General features: G+C 34.3%; 1 protein-coding gene across 1 annotated transcript in view; it reads left to right on the forward strand.

Annotated features, from left to right (window-relative positions):
• The window catches only part of CAMSAP2 (calmodulin regulated spectrin associated protein family member 2), a 159,548-nt gene that overhangs the window by 59,804 nt on the left and 78,800 nt on the right, over window positions 1–20,944 (forward strand). The window contains exon 3 of the mRNA XM_074220896.1: window positions 18,785–18,946. Within this exon, the coding sequence (XP_074076997.1) occupies window positions 18,785–18,946 (162 nt within the window). The remainder of the gene's footprint in view (window positions 1–18,784; window positions 18,947–20,944) is intronic.

The raw sequence follows: 20,944 nt of genomic DNA on the forward strand, positions 1-20,944 counted from the left end.
CACTGGCCTTGGAGTCAGGAGTACCTGAGTTCAAATCTGGCCTTGGGCAAGCCACTTAACCCCATTGCCTTGCAAAAATCTTTTTTAAAAAGTGAGGTTTATCTTATGTATTTTATAACTTGTTCTAGATTAATTATTTTAGTATAAAACTCAGGTTTCACATTTAGTCTTACAAAATATTAATCAAGAATTTTAGTACTACCTCTTTTCTTTGTAAATTACCTTATTTAAAGCCCATATAGAAAAAGATTCTCCTGTTGACAAAGTTTACTGATCTCAGTGTCCAGAAGGCCCAAGTTCTGATCCTGTTTCAGACACTAGGTATATGACTCTAAGCAAGTCACTTAACCTCAATTTCCTCATCTATAGAATGAGTGTTATAATAGCACCTTCCTCACAGATTGTTATGAGATATAAATGGATAAATATATGTAAAACTCTTTGCAAACTTAAAGAGCTATCTATAGATACTAGCTATTGTTGCCAGTTCTACTTGTTCTCAGAACCCTTCAAAAAGGCTTCTCAGTGAAATGTATGATAAAATGAAAGAGAATGGGTTAGATCCTTTCTCAAGTAAAAAAGTTGATGAAAAACACAAATTTCCCTATGACAGACATAGTCCATTGAATTAGTCTTATTAATATGTATATTGTAAGATAAATGTTAATCTTTAAATATATATACACTAATATTATGTTAAATATTGAAGGTGAATGCTCTGAGGCATTCAGATTTCCCCATATATGGTTATATTTTTTTTTCCTTAAAGTTACATCTATTAAAGATTTAGAATGAAAGCTTTCTTATTTCTTGATTCAAAGCTTGATTTTCAGACTTTAGGCTGAATCTTTTTTAATGGTCCTATATCATAATAAGGCACTTTGAATAAAATGCTTTCTATCATAACTTCTTTTGTTTGTTTTGTTGTTTGCAAGGCAATGAGGTTAAGTGATTTGCCCAAGGTCATATAACTAAGTAATTATTAAGTGTTTAAGGCTTGATTTGAACTCAGGTCCTCCTGACTCCTGGGCTGGTACATCTCTAGTATTTTTTTTCTCACAAATTTGTGAGAAATCACAGAAAATAAGTATTAGTTAATACAGGTTTTTGGACATGTAGGGGCACAGTAGAAAGAGTTCTTTGCTTGGAATCATTATGACTCATCTAACTGAGTTCAAATGTGGATTCAGACATTAGCTGTGTAACTTTTGGCAAGTCACTTAACCCTGCTTGCCTCAGTTTCCTCATCTATAAAATGTACTGGAGAAGGAAATGGCAAACCACTTCGGTCTTTGCTAGAAAAACCCCAAATAAAGTCAGAAAGAGAAACAAGGAAAAAAAATAATTGAGCAGCAACCAAAATATAGATTCTCATATAGTTATTTTAGGGAAAATTGTTCCATGTAAAATTTTATGACTTTTTTATTTGGGGGAATATTATGTGCAAGAATTGATAATGTGTTTTTGTTAGAAGAGTAAAACTTTGTACTTTGTAGTATTTTCAGTCACAAAATTTAAAATCTAGAAGGGACCTTCGACCAAACCTCTCATATTTTATATATACATATGTACAAAACAATATTATTTATATACATATACACATACACGGGGGGGGGGGGGGAGAGAGAGAGAGAGAGAGAGAGAGAGAGAGAGAGAGAGAGAGAGAGAGAGAGATCTAGAGAGAGAGAAAGGTGCAGAGGTACAGCAGAAAGTACCTATACAATAAGAAACACCAGTGTGGTATCTTGATTAGCTTAGATTTTAAATTGCAGAGACAGATACTGATCTACCTGACCTATGGGATAGGGGGTAAGTGATTTGCCCATTTAGTGACAGGGCTGTTACATGAATCTATGTCTACTAATTCCCAGTCCTTTCTTTCCTGTAAAATATTTCCTAGGAAAAAATAAGTGGAAACTTTAAAAGATTTAAATAAAAAATTGAATCCACCATATCTGCTTTAAGAATTGCTGCACAGGGGGCAGCTAGGTGATGCAGTGGATAGAGCACCAGCCCTGGAGTCAGAAGTACCTGAGTTCAAATCCAGTCTCAGATACTTAATAATTACCTAGCTATGTGGCCCTTGGGCAAGCCACTTAAACCCCATTGCCTTGCAAAAACCTAAAAAAAAAAAATTGCTATAGTGAGCATTCATTGTGGCTAAAACATGCTGGTAACATTGTATTTTCAACTGTCTTTGCATTTGCAGAAAATGACATAGTTGATATAATTTTGATGATAGAAAATAATTAAATAAAACTATGTTTTTCTGCCTCCAAAGTAATGAAACCAGTTTTTCTTTGTGATTTATGAAATAAATCTTGTTATTTAGTCATGCCTCATATTTAGAAATCATTATTTTTATAATTGTGGTAGGTTTTAGTGGTCTCAAACTTCTCTGAAAAAAAGAGCCTTTGTGAAAACAGTATCCTTAAGCTGATACTTCATATGTGAAGCATATAAAACCATAGTCTCCAGAGAATTAAAATAGTTACCCAAATAACAGCAGAGAAGCACATAGTGGGTCAAAGTAGCCACTGTTGAATAATTATACAAATGAAATCATGGTAAAGTATGTCATCAAATTAATATGTGGAAATGAAGGTGAATAATTTCTATGACAAGAGTCAAGAGTAACCACTGGAAACCTTATTTTCTTCATTTGTAAACTTGCTATGTCAAGAGATCTACAGGAAAGTCAACAGCAAATTGAATAAACTCTTTTGGCAAGAACATGGACCAGAATTGCACAAGATGAGAAAGCATTTATGAGTGACAATATTGCATTAGAGGAAGAACTCACCTTAAAGAGATTGCTGATCAAGGGGCGGCTAAGTGGCACAGTGGATAGAGCACTGGCCCTGGAGTCAGGAGGACCTGAGTTCAAATACGGCCTCAGACACTTAATAATTCCCTAGCTTGTGGCCTTGGGCAAGCCACTTAACCCCATTTGCCTTGCAAAAATAAAAAAAGAGATTGCTTATCTAGCTGTGTGTTGAAGTATTTTATAGAACAAATCATATTTGGAAGATTTTATATTGCCTCTATCAAGAGATTAAAACATATTTTTTATTAAAAATATGTGTGAAAACATTAAATGAGCTAGTTTGTACTTTATTCTCTAACCAAACAGGACAACTTTGGTCTCAGTGTAGGAGAACTAAGGCTGAGTAAACTAAAATTTCTAGGACATAATCTCTAGATTGGAAGTTCATGGGTGCCAAAAGTAGCATTAAGGTGAATGGCAAGAATTGTCTGTAGTGGATTATCTAGATGGATATGAATCATCCCCTTGAATACTCTGGTTTTCTAAGTGATCATCTTCCTCATTTCTCATCACCTACATCTTTACTTCAGTTATCCAGGAGACTGATTACAACTAACTCATCTTTATTCATAACTAGACTGAGGGGGGTGGAGCCAAGATGGCTACAAGAGAGCAATGTCTCTTAGGCGCTTTCTCATAAAACTTATAAGCTAAGGACTCTAACTAAACTTTTGAGAGATAGAACTCACAGAGGAACCCAGTAAGGCAGTTCTCCTACTCAAGGTAACCTGGAAAAGAGTAGAAAGGCTCTGCTCCCCTGGGGTGGGAGGGGTGGCCCGCCAGAGCAAAAGAACTTCAGCTCCAGGAGGCAGCCCCAGGGCGCTAGAAGCCCGGGACTCACAGCAGCAGGGGAGTCTTCTGAGCTACAGGCACAAAGTGGGTGAACAGTGGGGGACCTCTGCCAGAGCTAGTACATGAAGCCCAGCCCTCAGGGCACACAGCGGAAAAAGACACATGTCTTTTGGCAGCCCAGATCCAGGAACAGAAGCAGGCGGAGCCTGTAAGCAGGAGCCCCCCATGAACCCATTGAACCTAGGGAGGGGAGTGAAGAGAGAGACTGCTGAGCTCTGTCCTCTGCCCCTGGAACATAACTAGACTGAGTACATGTTTTTGAGCATAATCACTTCAGTCATATTCTAGGCTGGTTATGATTAACTCATCTTTATTCATAACTAGATTGATTACATGTTTTTGAGTTCTGAAATTCCTTTTTTTTGAGGATAACATTCTGTCATTCTGCCTTTCCTCTGCCTTATTCTTGTTAAATCTTTTCTTCTTTTTTAACTTGTCAAACATGAACCCTGAGTTAGTCTCTATCCACGCTCTACCTGGATAACTCTGAGTGCTACTTAGACATTTGCATTTGTGCCAAATGAGACCAGTATAAATTTGTTTTCTTCTGTTAATCAGTTCTTTTATTTTTCCTAGATTGATTTTCTGTTATTTTCGGTGGTGTTCCCTCTACCACCCCTCCCATTTACTGTTCCAAACCTTTTTTCTCTCTTTTAATAGAGAACCTGACCCTCCTACTTTAGAGAGCTACTTCTCTCCTATTCCATATCCCAAATCCTCTTTATACTACTTTTATTGTCTCCTTTTTCTTAAGAGGAAGAAATGATTCTCCTTGACTAGGCTGATGCCCACTTTTTTTTGTTCATTCTGGAATTTTTTTCCTTGATTAGTTTATCTCATTTTTAAGAGTCTTCCAAGGTGCCTATATCCTTTCAAGAACATATATTTTTTTCTCCCTTTCTTGGCCAAAACTCTTAGGAAAAGATTAATTAACATTTATCACCTCACCTTCCTCACCTTCTCAATTAGATTTCTTATCCTATCGTTTTTATGATACCAAATAGCTCTAACATTACTTGAAATTTTTTAACTTTTGAATCCAGCAACCTTTCTCAGTCTGTATTCTTCTTGGCTTCTCTGTAATTTTTGAAATTGTTGATCCTCTTATTATTCTTAAATATTCTTCTCCTTTGAATTTTATAACATGATCCTCTCCTGATTCTCTCTCTACCTGTCTGATTGTTCTTTCTGAGAGTACTTTGCTAGCCTCAGTAAAATTCAGTGAAACTTTGTTAAGTACCAGTTACACAAAAGGCAATATAATTGACTCTGGGGAGACCAAGACATAAATAATTATTTTTGCACCTAAGGAGCTTAAGGTTATAGATATATATATATATATATATATATATATATATATATATATATATATATATATATACATACATACATACATACACACATATATATATATATGTATATATTCAAATTAATGTAAATAGCAATGTAATTTTAAGAGGGAGAATAACAGTTAGAGGGATATGAAAATTTGGAAGAGAGTAGCTCCTGGGGTGGCTAGGTGGCGTAGTGGATAAAGCACAGGCCCTGGAGTCAGGAGTACCTGGGTTCAAATCCGGTCTCAGACACTTAATAATTACCTAGCTGTGTGGCCTTGGGCAAGTCACTTAACCCCATTTGCCTTGCAAAACCCTAAAAAAAAAAGGAGTAGTTCCTGGGCTGATCCTTAAAGGAAGTAAAGTTTCTGATGCTGGAAAGTTAAAATGAACTCTGAAATTTTTAAGAGATTAATCTTGCTTGTAAGTATCACTTACATACTAAAATCTGTCCTTTTGGGTTTAATTTCAATATATACTCCACAGATAAGGAATTTATTCAATAGCCATCCTATTAGACTTTTTTTAAAGTCAACTATAACTTGCTGATGACAATTTAAAATTTCATTTTTTTTATGAAATTTGTTTTAAATAGTATGCAATTCATATATAATCTATTTCAAATTCTTTGGCCTCTCAAGGGAGGAGGAGAAAAATGGAGGGAGAGAATTTGGAATTTTATGCAATTAAAGCACTATTTATGGCTGAAGATCAGTTCTTGAAAAAAGTTTCAAATCTGGAAAATAAACTATAGGGCAATACTGAAATATACAATAAGAGATTTATAAAAATAGAAAGCAAATAACATAAAATCCTGGGACAGATTAGATTTTTGAGGTAGTATAGATTAAGCCTGGGCTGCCATATGTACACTATCCTAAAAATCTTCCAGGACATTTGGGCTAGGACATTTAAAAGACCTATGTACTGCTCTAAATCTTGATTTTACAGGAATTGATTGTGGAGAGGAATGGGAGGATTTCATGTTCATGATTTTTTTTTGTTTATATGTTTTTCATTTATCATTGCTATCTGTATAATAAGACCAGACAGACAGTTAAAGAATTACACAAGTCTATTTCTTACTTATTAATACCTATTGATTAAAATGCTTGGGGAAACTAAAAATGAGCTGTTAATGAAATTTGAGCATGATCTTTAAATTTCATTTATCTATGGGGTAATAGAGCTGAGAGGCAGCTTTCTTAGATAAAATGTGCTAGCCTTGGTACTTGACATCTCTACTTCCTATAAATGCTCCCATGTTTCCTTCATCCTTTAAACACACAAAGAAGCAAAACATCTTACCGTCCCTCCTGTTACATCCTGTCCTGTGTGACCTCTTAATATATCTCTATTCTGTTCTCTGCTTATTTCTCATATTTAACTTGATGTTACACTAAAGGCTGGATTGAGACCTTGACTTTTCGATTGAACCTATCCTTTCCATAGTTACCAATGATGATCTACTCACCTTCTTACCCCTCTCAGCAACTTTTGATATGCTCTATTCCCTTCTAGATACTTATTTCTAGATTTTCAGGACATTGTTTTCTTTTGCTTCTGACTGTGAATGGTCTCCAGGCTCTATCCTGGTTCCTTTTCTCTTCATCTGTGTTATCTCTTTTGGTGACCTTATGATCTCCTAGAGGTTCATTTATAATACCTATGCTGATTATTCCTGGATCTATATGTTTGACTCTCATTTTTAGCTTTTCCTAAGATCTTGACTTTTATCAATTGACTTCTGGACATCTTGAATTTGATCTTCAGTAAATATCTCACACTCAATATCTCCCAAGTCAGAACATATATGAAAAATGGCATTAAGGGAAAATGGACAGAAATTGGCCATAGATCTCAATATGGTAGAGGGGATAAAGGAGGGGTTTAGGATGAAATTACAGGTGTCTCTCAGAGTTTTGTCCTGGGCTCTCTTCTCTTCCCTCTCTCATACTACTTCATTTGGTGATCTCAGCTCCCATGGATTTAATTATGCTGATGATTCTCAGATCTGCCTATTTTGCCTCAGTCTCTTCTGACGTTGAATCTTGCATCTCCACTAGTCTTTCAGATAGTTTTCTTCCCTCTATAATATTCTTTGATCCAGTGACTTTGGCTAACTGGCTGCCACAAGCAATGACACTCTATCTCTTGGGTCTGGACATTTACTGTCTTTGGCTGTCCCCCCCTGGCTGGAATGCTCTTCCTCTTCTGCTCTAAATAGTAGCATATCAAACTGGATATCCATTAGACAATCTTAATTTCAACGTGTTCCATAACTCTCAACTAAACTCTCACCCTTCTACTGCAAACCTTCTACCAACCTCTTAATTCCATTACTTTCTCTCTTATCTCCTATTTATACTATATAGAGCTGTGTATGTGTATGTGTATTTGTTTATGTGTAGTCTCCCTTACCAGATTATCTTTTCCCTTTTCTGTATCTCCAGTGCTTAACACAGTACCTGGCACTTAATAAATGTTTATTGATTTGATTGATTGTCCTTAGTTTATTTCTCTTCCTATTTCTCCTGATGATCTTATTTGCTACCATGGGTTCACCATCATCTCAATAATGATAATTTTTAGATCTACTTAATCCAACATTAACTTTTTTCCTAACCTCCATTTTTGTATTTTCAATTCTCTGTTGGACATGTCAAATCTATTATGTCCAAAACTGAACTCTGTATATTTCCTCCAAAATCATTACCCCTTCTGAACTTGTCCATTATTGTCGAGGATTCTTAGGTTTCATCCTGAACCCCTCCCTTTTCCCCTTTACCATATCCAGATCTTTTGCCAATTTCTGTCCATTTTCCCTTAATGACATTTCTCATATGTCTTCTTCTTTACTCTAACTCTGCCACCTTTCTGGTTCAGGCTCCTGTGATCTGACACCTGAACTGCAGCAATAGCCTACTGGAGGATTTTCTTGCCTCAAGTCTCTTCCCCTCTAGCTGCTAAATGATTTTTAAAGCCCAGATCTAAGCATGCCACTTCCTTATTCAGTAAACTACAAGGATTCCCTATCACCTCCAGGATCAAATATAAAATTCTCTTTTAGGCAATCCAAGCCCCTCAGGTACTGTTTTTTGCTTTTCTTTTGTCTTACACATGGTAAATACTCAATAAGTGATCTCTTAATAAATGTTGACTGTTGATTGTCTCTTCTCAGGCAGCTTATGCTCCAATTATGGAAGATGACACATAGAAGAAAGTTTACTTTGGGTAACGGATAAAACTCTTAGGAGTGCATTGAACTCATGGCCATCTTAATTGGAACTCATACCCAAACAAAACTTATCTAACACATGTTATTTTCTCTATAAGTCATATTGAAGTCTAATTTTCTTAGAAATACTAGACAACCCTAAAGCACTGCACTTGAAGGACAGTTTTGTGTGCAGGTCTATGGATGAATGTAAGAGTGCTACAAGTATTGATATGGGGATTAAAAATACACTTTAATGAGTAGGTGAATTCACAAGAACAGAATTATTTATAATGAGCATCAGCTATCCTGTCATTTGTTTTTCCATTTTCTAGTTCTTGAATATTCACTTTTTTTTCCTTCTTTCTTGCTATTAAAAAAGGTATTGTTCTATTTTTGTTCACATTTGCCCTTTTACTCTTTGTTTGGGGGGGGTTAGGATATGATTAGTAGTGGTATTGAGGTTATAGCTTACTGACTTTTATCTACTTTTTTGGGTATAGTTCAAAGTTGCTTTCAATAATGGGTGTATTCGATTCACACCTCTTCCAATAGTGCGCCCCCCCCCCCCCAATTTCTCATTTTTGTCAATCTGGTGGATATGAGGCAGAATCTCACATTTATTTTATTTTTTTCCTTTTAGTGATTTGGTGGCTTTTTTTCAGATTAAACTATCTGTTGATATTCTTTGACCATTTATCTATTGGGGATAATTCTTATTTTTATATTATTTTTAATCAATTCCCTATGAATCTTGATATTAGACTTTTATGCGAGAAATTTGCAAATTTTTTATAGTTAACTGTTAACTTTCTAATTTCATTTGAATCAATATTCATATAACAGCTTTCTCATTTTATGTAATCAAAATTGTTCATTTTACCTCCTGTGATCCTTTCTTTCCTTTTGTTTGGTCAGGAATTCTTCCTCTATTCTTAGTTGTGAAAGGCGATTTCCACTTTCCTCTAAATTTTTCGTGATGTGACTTTTTATATACAGGTCATGTATAAGGATTGGACTTTAGGGTCCCTTTAGTAGCATGTTTCAACCAATTGAGCTAAAGAATCTTGTCAGCCTTAAGAAACTTATGACAATTTTCTGCATAATAGAAATAGGCTCTCCTAGTTGTGAAGAAAGCAGTTAATATGAAACTCATGAACTGTTGATAGATCTGTGAATTGGTCTAAGCATAATGTATGGAATTTTTGCAAAGAATTAAATATCCATACAACAACAAAGAACCAGAACTAGATGTCCATTCAATTGGAGATAATCACTAAACAAATTGTGGCACTAAAATTTATGGAATTGCTATTGTGCTGCAAGAAATTGAGGATGATGGGTGTAGAGAAGAGTGGGGAAGGCTTATATCAAGTATTAGAAAAAGGAGTAGAGCAGAATCAAGACCAGGAAAAAAGAATATACAGTGATGACAAGAGAGAAACTCAACAAAACTCAATGAGACTCCACAAGAAATATGATTTTTCGTTTGATCATTAACAACTAAACCATCCTGATCCAATTTTGCCATCTGGTGGTAAAAATGTAGAAGTATTTGTCTAGCACTGGCCTTCTCTTCACCTCCAACCCCTCTCTTTGTTCTGCCTGAGGAGGATAATTTACAATATGTATTTTCCTCTTGAGCCTTTTTTCTTACTCACTTTCTTTTTTTCCCTTTTCCTTTCTATTTTCATTTCATTTTCTGTTAAATTCTTCCAGTCTCCCAGCTGTTCTTTTTTTTTTCAGGTTTTTTTTCAAGGCAAATGGGGTTAAGTGGCTTGCCCAAGGCCACACAGCTTGGTAATTGTTAAGTGTCTGAGACCAGATTTGAACCCAGGTACTCCTGACTCCAGGGCGGGTGCTTTATCCACTAGCCCACCTAGCTGCCCCTGTTCTTTTCTTTTTTAACTTTTGTCCGCTCACCTCACTTGTTATGCCTCCCCCACTCCCCCCACCCCCCCTGCAAAAAAAATTGTAAGTAAAAAAAATGACCTCAGATATACAATTATGTTAAAGTAGAACTGGGTACAGATAACAATTTGTAGCATCTTCACTTGCTGACAAGACCCTTAGCTCATATCATCAAGAAAAGTAAAAAGTTTTGAAGTGAAAGGAGACAATTAAAAAAAAAAATCATTAGCTTTTAAAGCTCTGAAACTACTCATGAGTCTTCAAGATTTTTACAAAAGTGCCCTAGAACTTCTTTTATTCACCACTAATAAACCTTTTCTTCAAGGATCTATGTTAAAAGTTTAAAAGATTTTCTTATCGGTTCTATTGTATTGTGTGATCTTTTTAATTGTACATGTCAAGTCAGTAAGCATTTTAAGTGTTCATTATGTGCTAAGCTTAGCATGCTTATTAGATTTGAAGAAAACTGTAATTTTAAAAAGTTATTCTTTTGAAGTTTTAAGTAACTCACTAGACAGTGGAAGAGAGCCTACAAACAGCTCTGTACAGATAATATAAAGGAAAAACTAGAGGTTATCTTAGATAGAAGATACTATGATTTTTTTATATAAATATTTTATTTTCCAATTATATACAGTAGTAGTTTCTACCAATTACTTTTTTTGCAAGGTTTTGAATTTTGCAATTTTTCCCTTTCCCCTCCCTTCCCTCCCCCCAGCAAAAGGCAATCTGATAGACTTTCCATTGTTTCTATGTTATGCATAGATCAATAATGAATGTGTTGAGAGAAAAAAATATATCCTTAAGGAAGAAAGAAAATATTAGGGATAGCAAAATTATTTAACACTTAAAAGAACTTTTTTTTAAAAAAAATTGAGTCTAATACTCTTTGGTCTTCGTTCAAACTCCACTGGTCTTTCTCTGGATACAGATGGCATTCTCCATCACAGATCACCCCAAATTGTCCCTGATTATTGCACTGATGGAGTGAGCAAGTCCATTAAGGTTGATCATCAACCCCATGTTGCTGTTTGGGTGCACAATATTCTTCTGGTTCTGTTTCATCTCGCTCAACATCAGTTCATGCAAGTCTTTCCAGGCTTCTCAGAAATCCCATTCCTCCTGATGTAAAAATAGTGTTCCATAATGTTTATATACCACAATTTGTTCAGCCATTCCCCAATTGATGGACATCCCCTCTATTTACAATTATTTGCCACCACAAACAGAGCTGTTATGAATATTTTTGTACAAGTGATGTTTTTACCCTTTTTCATGATCTCTTCAGGGTATAGACCCAGTAGTGGTATTGTTGGATCAAAGGGCACGCACATTTTTGTTGCCCTTTGAGTGTAATTCCAAATTGCTCTCCAGAAAGGTTGGATGAATTCACAGCTCCACCAACAATATTAGTATCCCAGATTTCCCACATCCCTTCCAAGATTGATCATTTTCAAAGGCACTATGATTAAGGAGCACTGGTATAAGCTTCTTGCAGAAGGCAGAATTGTAACTGGAACCTGAAAGAGGGCAGAAAAGCCAGGAAATGGAAATGAGGAAGAGAATTCTAGACATGAAGGACATTTTTGGAGTCAAGAAAGTCTTGTCCTAGAACATCAAGGAAGCCACAGTCACTGGACTGAAGAGTATATGGAGGGGAGTGAAATGTAGATAGAAAAGGAATCCTGGAAGTATTGGGGAGCTATTAGAGTTTTTTGAAAGGAGGTTACTTGGTCAGAACTATGCTTTAGAAAGAAGCTTCAACTTTGAAAGTTGAGTGTAAGATGGAGAGGACTAGAATGGAGTGAGGAGACACTTGAAGACTCACCAGTTAACTATTACAGGAGTCCAGGTATGAGAGCCTCTACACCCAGGGTAGTGGCAGTGTCAAAGGATAAAAATAGTCGTGTTATGAGATGTTGCATAAAATAAAATCACCAAGATTTGGCAATGGATTGGTTAAGGGGGAAAGATGAATGAGAAGTTGAAGATTACTAATACCTAGATCAGGGTTGGTGACCTTACTTTTTAAAAGTTTTTATTGAAACAATAGACAATATATTTTGATTTGCCATTTTAGTGAGAGCTCTGTGGCAGCTCAGCTTCATTTACTAAAGCATTTAGTAAACCCACAGGTGGGCTGCATAAACCTGTGTCCATGGGCCACATTTTGAACAGCTGTGACCTAGGTAGTGGTGCTTTCAAGAGTAATAAGAAAGGGAGAGGGAAGAGACAATGATTTCTATTTTGGACATGTTTGAATGTAAGATGTTTACAGGACATCAGTTTGATATTTTTGAGAGGCAATTGGAGATAAGAGACTAAAGTAAAGGAGAAAGGCTAGGACTCAATAAATAAATAAATGTTAAGCACATCAACTACATAGAGATGATAATTGAATCTATGAGAACTGAGGAGATCACCAAGTTAAAAAAAAAGTAGAGATAGAAGAAAAAACCTAGGAGAGAGCATTGGGGGACAATTAAACATATTAGGGTTTGTTTTCCTTGAGATGAATCCCTCCTATCTCATTTCCCTCCTATTTTCCTATTGAGTAAACTTTATTTCTTTACCCAACTCTATGTATGTATGTGCATGCATGCAGTATATCTGTGTTTTTGTGTGTATTCTTCCCTTTTTTGATCAGTTCATAAGAAAGTGAGGTTGAAATATCATCTGCTCCCTTTACTTAGCCTCTTCTCCTTGTTTGTATTGATGTCCAGTTGCACACCTTGATTAGTGAAACAATTTTTACTAATCCCCCCCCCAGGGTATTTATAATGGAATCATTACCAGACATTGTCCAATTAGTCTCATGACCCCTGATAATGATAGGGTTCAGAAGGGACATATGTATAATCTCCAGTTGTGAATGTAAGCATTTTATTCTTTTTTATGTTTCTATTTAAAAAATAAAAGTGAACTTGATTTTGAACTCCAACATTTCTATGAATTTCTATTCTTTTCAAAGGAATTATTGGATGCTCTTTATTTTTTATTAATAATATTCTTTTTATTAAAGGTAAATTTGTCTCTCTATACTGTAATATTCATTTTTATTAGGTAAATTATTCTTGGTTGTATATCCTTTTCCTTTAAGACTATCACATTCCAAGTATCTTTGTTCTCTTAAGGCAGAGGTTGTCAAATTTTGTGTAATCCATATTGTGATTCTTGAGTACTTCTGATTCTGCAGTATTTCTTTGATATGGATGCTTGTAAAGTTCCTGTGAGTTTTAATTTTGGAGTTTCTTTCAGTAGGTAACTTGTAGATTCTGGTTCCAAGATCAGAACAGTTTTTGTTTTAAGATTTCATCAGTTGTTTTTGCTATGTGATACTTTACATTTTCTTCTATTTATTCATTGCTTTGACTTAGGTTTCTTTTTATTAATTCTTTTGGTAGAATTCTCTTTTTTGTTTGCTTATTCTTCCATTCTTCTTATTGACTTTGAATTCAGTGTTAGGACTGATGAAGTTCTGCGTATACTTTTGGAAAGTAAGTCTAGGCTGATCCTGTTGCTTCTTTCTTAGGGTTTTGACTGTTGTGTTATTCCAGGATTTCAGGGATAGTGAAAGGGCCTGCAACCTTTCATTGTTTTTGTAAGACTTGATCCAGGGCTAAGTCTAACTGTTGCATGCCTTTCCCCTTCAACTCTGTAAGTTTCTGACTTGGGCTTAGATCTTAGCAAGAAGAAAATGCTTCTGGATTCAGTTGCTGTACCAGCTGTAAAGCAAAGCTTCTTTCATTCTCAATGACAGAATTTTAGGGTCCCTCCCTTCTAGACTGAACTTGATGCTTGAACTAAGACTGCATTGAGTTTCAATGATCTGAGGGCTTCTCTTTGCATCTGAACTTAATCCTTTATTTTTTTTTTTGGTATACAGTCCAGGACCTCCCTCCCCAAGAATGCTAGCTCTGGACTCAACTTCCCTTCTCAGTCTACTATGGATCCCCATTCAGAAATGGGGTCACAAAACTGCTAGTTTGTATCTGGTCCTGAATCTCAGACCTTCCCTTCTCCAGGTGTGCAGCCTCTTCCTGGGGACTAGCTTGAGTGTTCTAAGTGCCGCATGCTCCTGACTCATCTCCTGAGTCCACAAAGTTTCTCCCCACCTCCTTCTTGGCAGACTTAGGTTGGAAAAACAATTTACTATGACATTTTCTTGGATTTTTCCATAAGATTTCAGTCTGGTGTGTTTTCTTTATGTTCTTTTCTGTATGTGTTTGGGGGAGTTTTTTGTGTGGGAGTTTGGTGTAATCCTCCTTGCTACTCTTTCATATTGGTTCCACCTTCTTTCTTTAGATAGTTAATAGCTGTTTGTTTCTCTTCCTTGACCATTTAGCTAATTTGAAGATGAGTCTTGGTTTTATAAAATTTCTGTTATCTCATGTGTCTTGGATATTCTGACCTCATCAAAGGTGATTATATAATGATTTTTTATCCACAACTTCCATTCTTATATTAACTATATGAATTTTGCTAGTGCTAAAATTTTTAGTTTCACATTTTTGAAGATTTTTGAAATTGTTTCTGTCTCTCTTGGTTAAGGTATTTGATTTGGTTTTCTTCTAAATTTTTTATGATGTGATGACCTTGAGATTTAAAAAAATTCAACCTATACAACAGTAAGCAATTGAAATAAAAAGAACTGAATAGATTAAAAGGAAACTATAATAAATATAATCTTAATTATAAGTATTTATACTATAAAATAGATAAAATTAAAATATCTAGAAATCATGATTAATTTTTAGGCTAGAGAAATAGTTTTCAAAAGAGGAAGCATTGTACATTATCATTTGGAAAAAACATACTTTGAGGTACCACTTCAGGTTGGCCAATTGGTGATGGAATTGTGAACTGAGACTCTTCTTGTTGGAGAACAATTTGAAACTGTGCATCAAATTACAATTAATCATGTCCTGATTAAATTCCATTTCGGAGAATACCAGTCCAATGAAAAGATCCAGTGAGGTAATTTGTGAAGTGCTGCTAGCACAGTGCATGACAACTGGTTGGTGCTCTATATAAATCCTGACCTCTGCTTCCCAGAAAATGTGTTTAGAGATTCCAGTAACAAAAAAAGAGCCATTATCTTCATAGCAAACAACCCAATGCTGTTAAACTAATGGTATGTTGATATTTTAGTATATTATAATACAATTAAGACCAACAAGTTCAAAGAATACAAAGAAATATATAAAATCTTTATGAAATAATGCAAATTGGAAAAACTAGAAGAATGTAGTGTACATTAACTGCAGCTGTGTGAGGAAAAGTGAATGAAAACCATGATGAATTCTTAGAGGGAATGATAGTAATGATATAATAGTATTTTTATTCATTTAAATTAGTGTTAATGTAAATAGTTAATAAATTTGTTTAATTCTTTGCATTGATCAGTATTTTGTTCCTAAAATAATTCATTTATATATATATAAAAAAACAAACAGTGGGACAGTTCTTTGAGAAGGACAAGGATAACAGATAGCTGTCACTTCACAGACTGCTGCTAATTGACTAGCTTAATATCAGATATTTAGTATTCCATTCTGATTCTTTTTCCTAAGATCTCCTTAGGAGTTTAAGGGATTTTGCATCTTTAAATGCAGAAGTACATATCTGGAAAGGATTGGGGGGCAAGGTTAAAAAGAGAGAAAATACATATCAGTGAATGAACCCAGAAAAAAGCTTAGTGGTTTTCTTAGCAAGCAGACTGAAATGGGAGGTAGAAGGAATCTACTCACTTCTTTGCTGATGTCTATCCCTATTACATACTTTCACATTTAGCTTTTGACATAAATGAATACTTTAGAAATTCTCATTAAAATAGTTTTTTTCTTGTTTTACAATATTAGTTATTTGTCAAGGCTTAACATGTGATTGGAATTCTTTTAATTTTAGATTGGTAGTGGCATAGCTTTCATGTTTTCTGGCTGCTTGCTTTAAGAACAACTTTTTTTTATAAGGCCTACATTTATGACAACTTTTTCTGAGACTAGATTTCCTTTGAATCTGTGTATAAATATGACAATTGATAGGAAGAAACTGAATCTGTGATTTCCCAGATTGGGAATTTGTGATGAGAAAGTGTGATGAGAATTTGTGATGAGAAATACTGTACTACAAATTCCAACTCATTCCATTATAACACTATTTTTTTATGAAAGTTAATAATTTGGTAGTTCTTTATGGCCTAAAAATGTTTTATATACATTATCTCATTTGTTCTTCAGGTAATGCAATAGGTAAGAAAAATTTAGGCTCCCAAATCACATACAAATAACTTGGAAGCATTAAAATTTGAACTCTAAAATTGCTTACTCTTTTTCAAAATGTTTTCCACTCTTCTATAACTGTCCAGTTTTTTTTCAGCCTTCTAATAGTTTTCTCATTTATCACAAAAAAAGCATTTTGCTGAAGTTTTCTCTAAAGTTTAAGTGAATTTTTATTTTTTTGTCATTGACCTCACATATTGTTAGGTAGCACTCTTATCAAATGATAGAAGATATCAAAAGTTGCCTGTTTCATTTTTGTTTGAAAGCTTACTTTCTATCAGATAGAAATCTCTTTCCTTGTAAATTTCAGATCATCACTGATCCATTATTATTCCTTGGAACAGTTGTTCAGCCATCTCTAAATCCACCCCATATTCTTCTCTTTTGTGCTCAGGGATATTACAAGGTATTTGTAAAGTCAAGTTGCTTTGCATCTGTGGCATTTCTGCAGTGGTCCAATCTAGTAAACTTATCAAAAAAGTGGAAATGAGATTAGTTTATGACTTGTTCTTATTTAGTCTCCTTCACTTATAGCAATTATTCCTTTCTTTGAACTCTCCATTCTCATATTGTGTCCAGCAAACTTCAATAGGATTTCTATAATATACTTTGTTTTCACTATTTGAAAGTCAAGACAACATTTTTGTCTTTCTACTGCTAACATAAGACTGTTGTCAATGATTTTTCTTTAAAAAATTTGTTTTGCCAGTTTTTAAAACTTAACTTTTATTAAAAGCTTTTGTTTTTGTATCAATTATATTTCCTAATTAGCCTTTTCTTTACCCTCTTACATAGAGCTATCTCCTATAATAAAAAATAAAAGAGAAAAAATTGTGACAAAAACTATCACATCAAGAAAGCTTGACATTAAGTGCTGTATTGCATAAGCTCTGAAAAATTATCTTATTGGGATTCTGAATCAAGATGACTGACTTTGAGAAAATGAGCAAATTATCTTGGAGCCCTTTTCCTTCTTTTCAGCTGTTTTCCAGTCTCCTAGATTCCATACTCCCTCTTACCACTCATTGCATCAAAACATCCTAATTTCTAACTTTTTGATTTCTGGATATAAGTGAAAGTTTTCTATGATTATTCAAACATTGCTTCTAGTCTTTCAGCACCCTAGGATGTGATTCATGAGTCTCTTTAATTATTGGATTATTCTCAATGGAAAGATATGATACATACATGCAGATATATGTATAAAATATATTTTTCAGTATCATTCTAATTAAAATTTTCCTAAGTCTAAACCAATTCTAGATCACATAAGATTGAATTTTAGAAGTTAACCTATTGTAGTATATCATCATTCATATAATTTTTGCATAGAAATCTTAAAAAATATATTCTTAATATTTTTGCACTTCTAAACAATTTCTCTGTAGTTCCATAGAGATGATTTGGAGGTCAGGGCAGAGATTCATTATGATCAAGGAACTTAGTACTTGATTTTTTTGCTTAGCTTATTTGTATAAGTTTTACACATGCATTACATTTTTTATATTGACACACCATAATTATGCTATTTTCTAATTTTTCATGAATTTATTTTGTTAAAATGATTTCACAGTGAAATTAATGCTAATGTGAATGTTGTAGTTTGGAATTTATAATTTTGGTTCAAAATATAAATACTAGAACTATAAAAAATGGTTCAAAAATGTTGACCTGAAAATATAATTAGTTTATTTACATTTATATAATTTTTATTACAGAACTATAGTTCCTTTTAAAAAACTCTGCACCCTCCAATTTAAGACTCTAGGTCATTATCAGAAAGATAAATTGGGAAAATTGAACTTTAGTGAGATGAAGAACTAATAATACTATTCAACTACTATGCTATTTTGCACACTAAGAACCAACAGGTTGGGGGGTGGCTAGGTAGTGCAGTGGATAGAGTAGCGACCCTGGAGTCAGGAGTACCTGAGTTCAAATCCGGTCTCAGACACTTAATAATTACTTAGCTGTGTGGCCTTGGGCAAGCCACTTCACCCCATTGCCTAGCAACAACCTAAAAACAAACAAACAAAAAAGAACCAACAGGTTGGGGTAGTGTTTGCCTAGTTGAGATACAAATCATGGGACTTCTGGAGTACTTATTAATATAGAGGTGGTTTTGAAAAAATATAATACTGAATTACTTTAGAATGATTATGAAATAAAGAAATATGAGTTTGAATCCTCTCTCTGACAATTATTAAGTATTGATACCTTTTGTACATCTTTTCTTGTTTGAAAATATCATTATTAAAGTTGACCTTATATGATCTTGAATTCTTTTCCTACTTTTTAATATAGGTACAATAGCTGCTAAATGGAAATACTTTTTAAAAGAAATCTTGTCTTATATTTTCAGAGTGCCCATTTGGCCATGATTGACACCTTAATGATGGCTTATACTGTAGAAATGGTCAGCATAGAGAAAGTAATTGCTTGTGCCCAGCAGTATTCAACATTCTTTCAAGCAACTGATTTACCCTATGACATCGAGGATGCTGTCATGTATTGGATAAATAAGGTAGGACCATACATGTTTTATGCTGACATTGTCATTCAAAGAATTTGAGAAAAGATGAGATGAAGATTCATACTGGGAGGACAGCTGTGATTTTTGTTGATATGTGGCACTCCTTTCATTGATGCAGATCATAATTTCAGTATGTTCATTTTGAAATTTCATGTAGCAGTACCATCTCCCACCCTTTTAAAGAAAATCACCATCACTATGTAAGATGATTTATTTAAATAACTTATGTTATAGAAGCAATCTACATGATAGCAGATTGCATAAATATTTGATAGATGGGAGCTCTAACTTGACCTTATTTACACTTAAATGTTTTCCATTTCATTAGAAGTTAATTTGTTATGATAGTCTTAGCTGAAGATTTTTATTTGATGTTTTATTTTAAAAAAAGTAGATGCATTTATGTATCTTAACACTAAAAATAATCAATATTTTTTACCTTCACTTTGCTTTCCTCTTAGTCCCTCCAGTGTAAGTAGCATTGTTTGGACAATTTTGACTTAATGAGTTTTTGTGGCCTACCTCAAAAATCATCAAGCCTTTCAGGACTTTGTTAGATTAGAACCTCACCTAGTCTGATATTGCCAAGCTCACATGTGAAGCCATTACAGTAGGGGTTCTTAGCTGGGTTATATAAAACTAATTTTTTAATTGATAACTATATTTCAATATAAATGGGGTTTTTTTGGTAATCCTATATCTGAAATCAACCCTGGGTCCACAACACAATCAAGTTGCTTAAAGCTGCATGGTCCTTAAGTCAGGTTTATTGCTATGAATAAAGCATCACTATAAGGACCTGAGAGGAGAAAAAATTTGAATCTCATCAAAGGCAAGTGAAATTCTGAATCAAGTTAGATGTTCTCTTATTAAAATAAAATTTAAAATGATGAAAATCTAATTAAATATTCTCATTCTCTCTAGTTAAGACTTTTGATCTCTTATTATAATGTTTAAAACAGATTAACTGGTTTTTTAAATTTAAGCACTGGCATTATATATATATATATATATATATATATATATATATATATATATATATATATATATATATATATATATTTAGGTTTTTTGCAAGGCAAACAGGGTTAAGTGGCTTGTCCAAGGTCACACAGCTAGGTAATCATTGTGTCTGAGATCGGATTTGAACCCAGGTACTCCTGACTCCAGGGCCGATGCTTTATCCACTATGCCACCTAGCCACCCCCTCCTTAATATATTTCAATCAAAAGTGCAGATCTCTCCATTTAAACAGGATTTTATTAAAGTTTGCTTCATTTAAAGCTCTATTTGCCGGTGGCTAGGTGGCACTGGCCCTGGAGTCAGGAGACCCTGAGTTCAGATCTGACCTCAGACACTTAATAATTACCTAGCTGTGTGGCCTTGGGCAAGCCACTTAACCCCATTGCCTTGCCAAAAAAAAATAAATAAAAATTTAAAAAAATTTAAAAAGTTTGCTTCATTCAAGGTGCTATTCTAGGCCCTGGAAATAAAAAGATAACAAATACCAAAATAACAAAAGAGCTTATACTAAATCATGAGAATTCTCTCTCTCTCTCTCTATCACACACAGATCAGTAATTATAAAGTAACTTGGGGATCTGGGATAGGTGAGAAAGTGTTAACTCAAAACCACAAAATTTTAGAGTAATCTCAGGATCTATTTCTTCCAACCTATCCTTGGACCTTACTATAGCATATCAAACTCTACTTTTAAACCTCCAGTGTTGGGAACCTCACTATTTTCTGTGGCAACCCAGTTACTTATTCAGTTCAGTTGTTTTTAGTCATATGTGACTCTTCATGTCATTTGATGTTTTCTTAGCAAAGACCCTGGAGTGGTTTGTCATTTCCTTCTGCAGCTCATTTTTCAGATGAGAAAGCTTTATGTGCCCAAGATCACATAACTAGTAACTAACTGAGGCTGGATTTGAACTCATGAAGATAAGTATGACCTTACGGCTGGCATTCTTATCTACCGTGCCATCC

This window comes from Macrotis lagotis, chromosome 2 (genome assembly GCF_037893015.1).
Source record: "Macrotis lagotis isolate mMagLag1 chromosome 2, bilby.v1.9.chrom.fasta, whole genome shotgun sequence".
Lineage (NCBI taxonomy): Eukaryota > Metazoa > Chordata > Mammalia > Peramelemorphia > Peramelidae > Macrotis > Macrotis lagotis.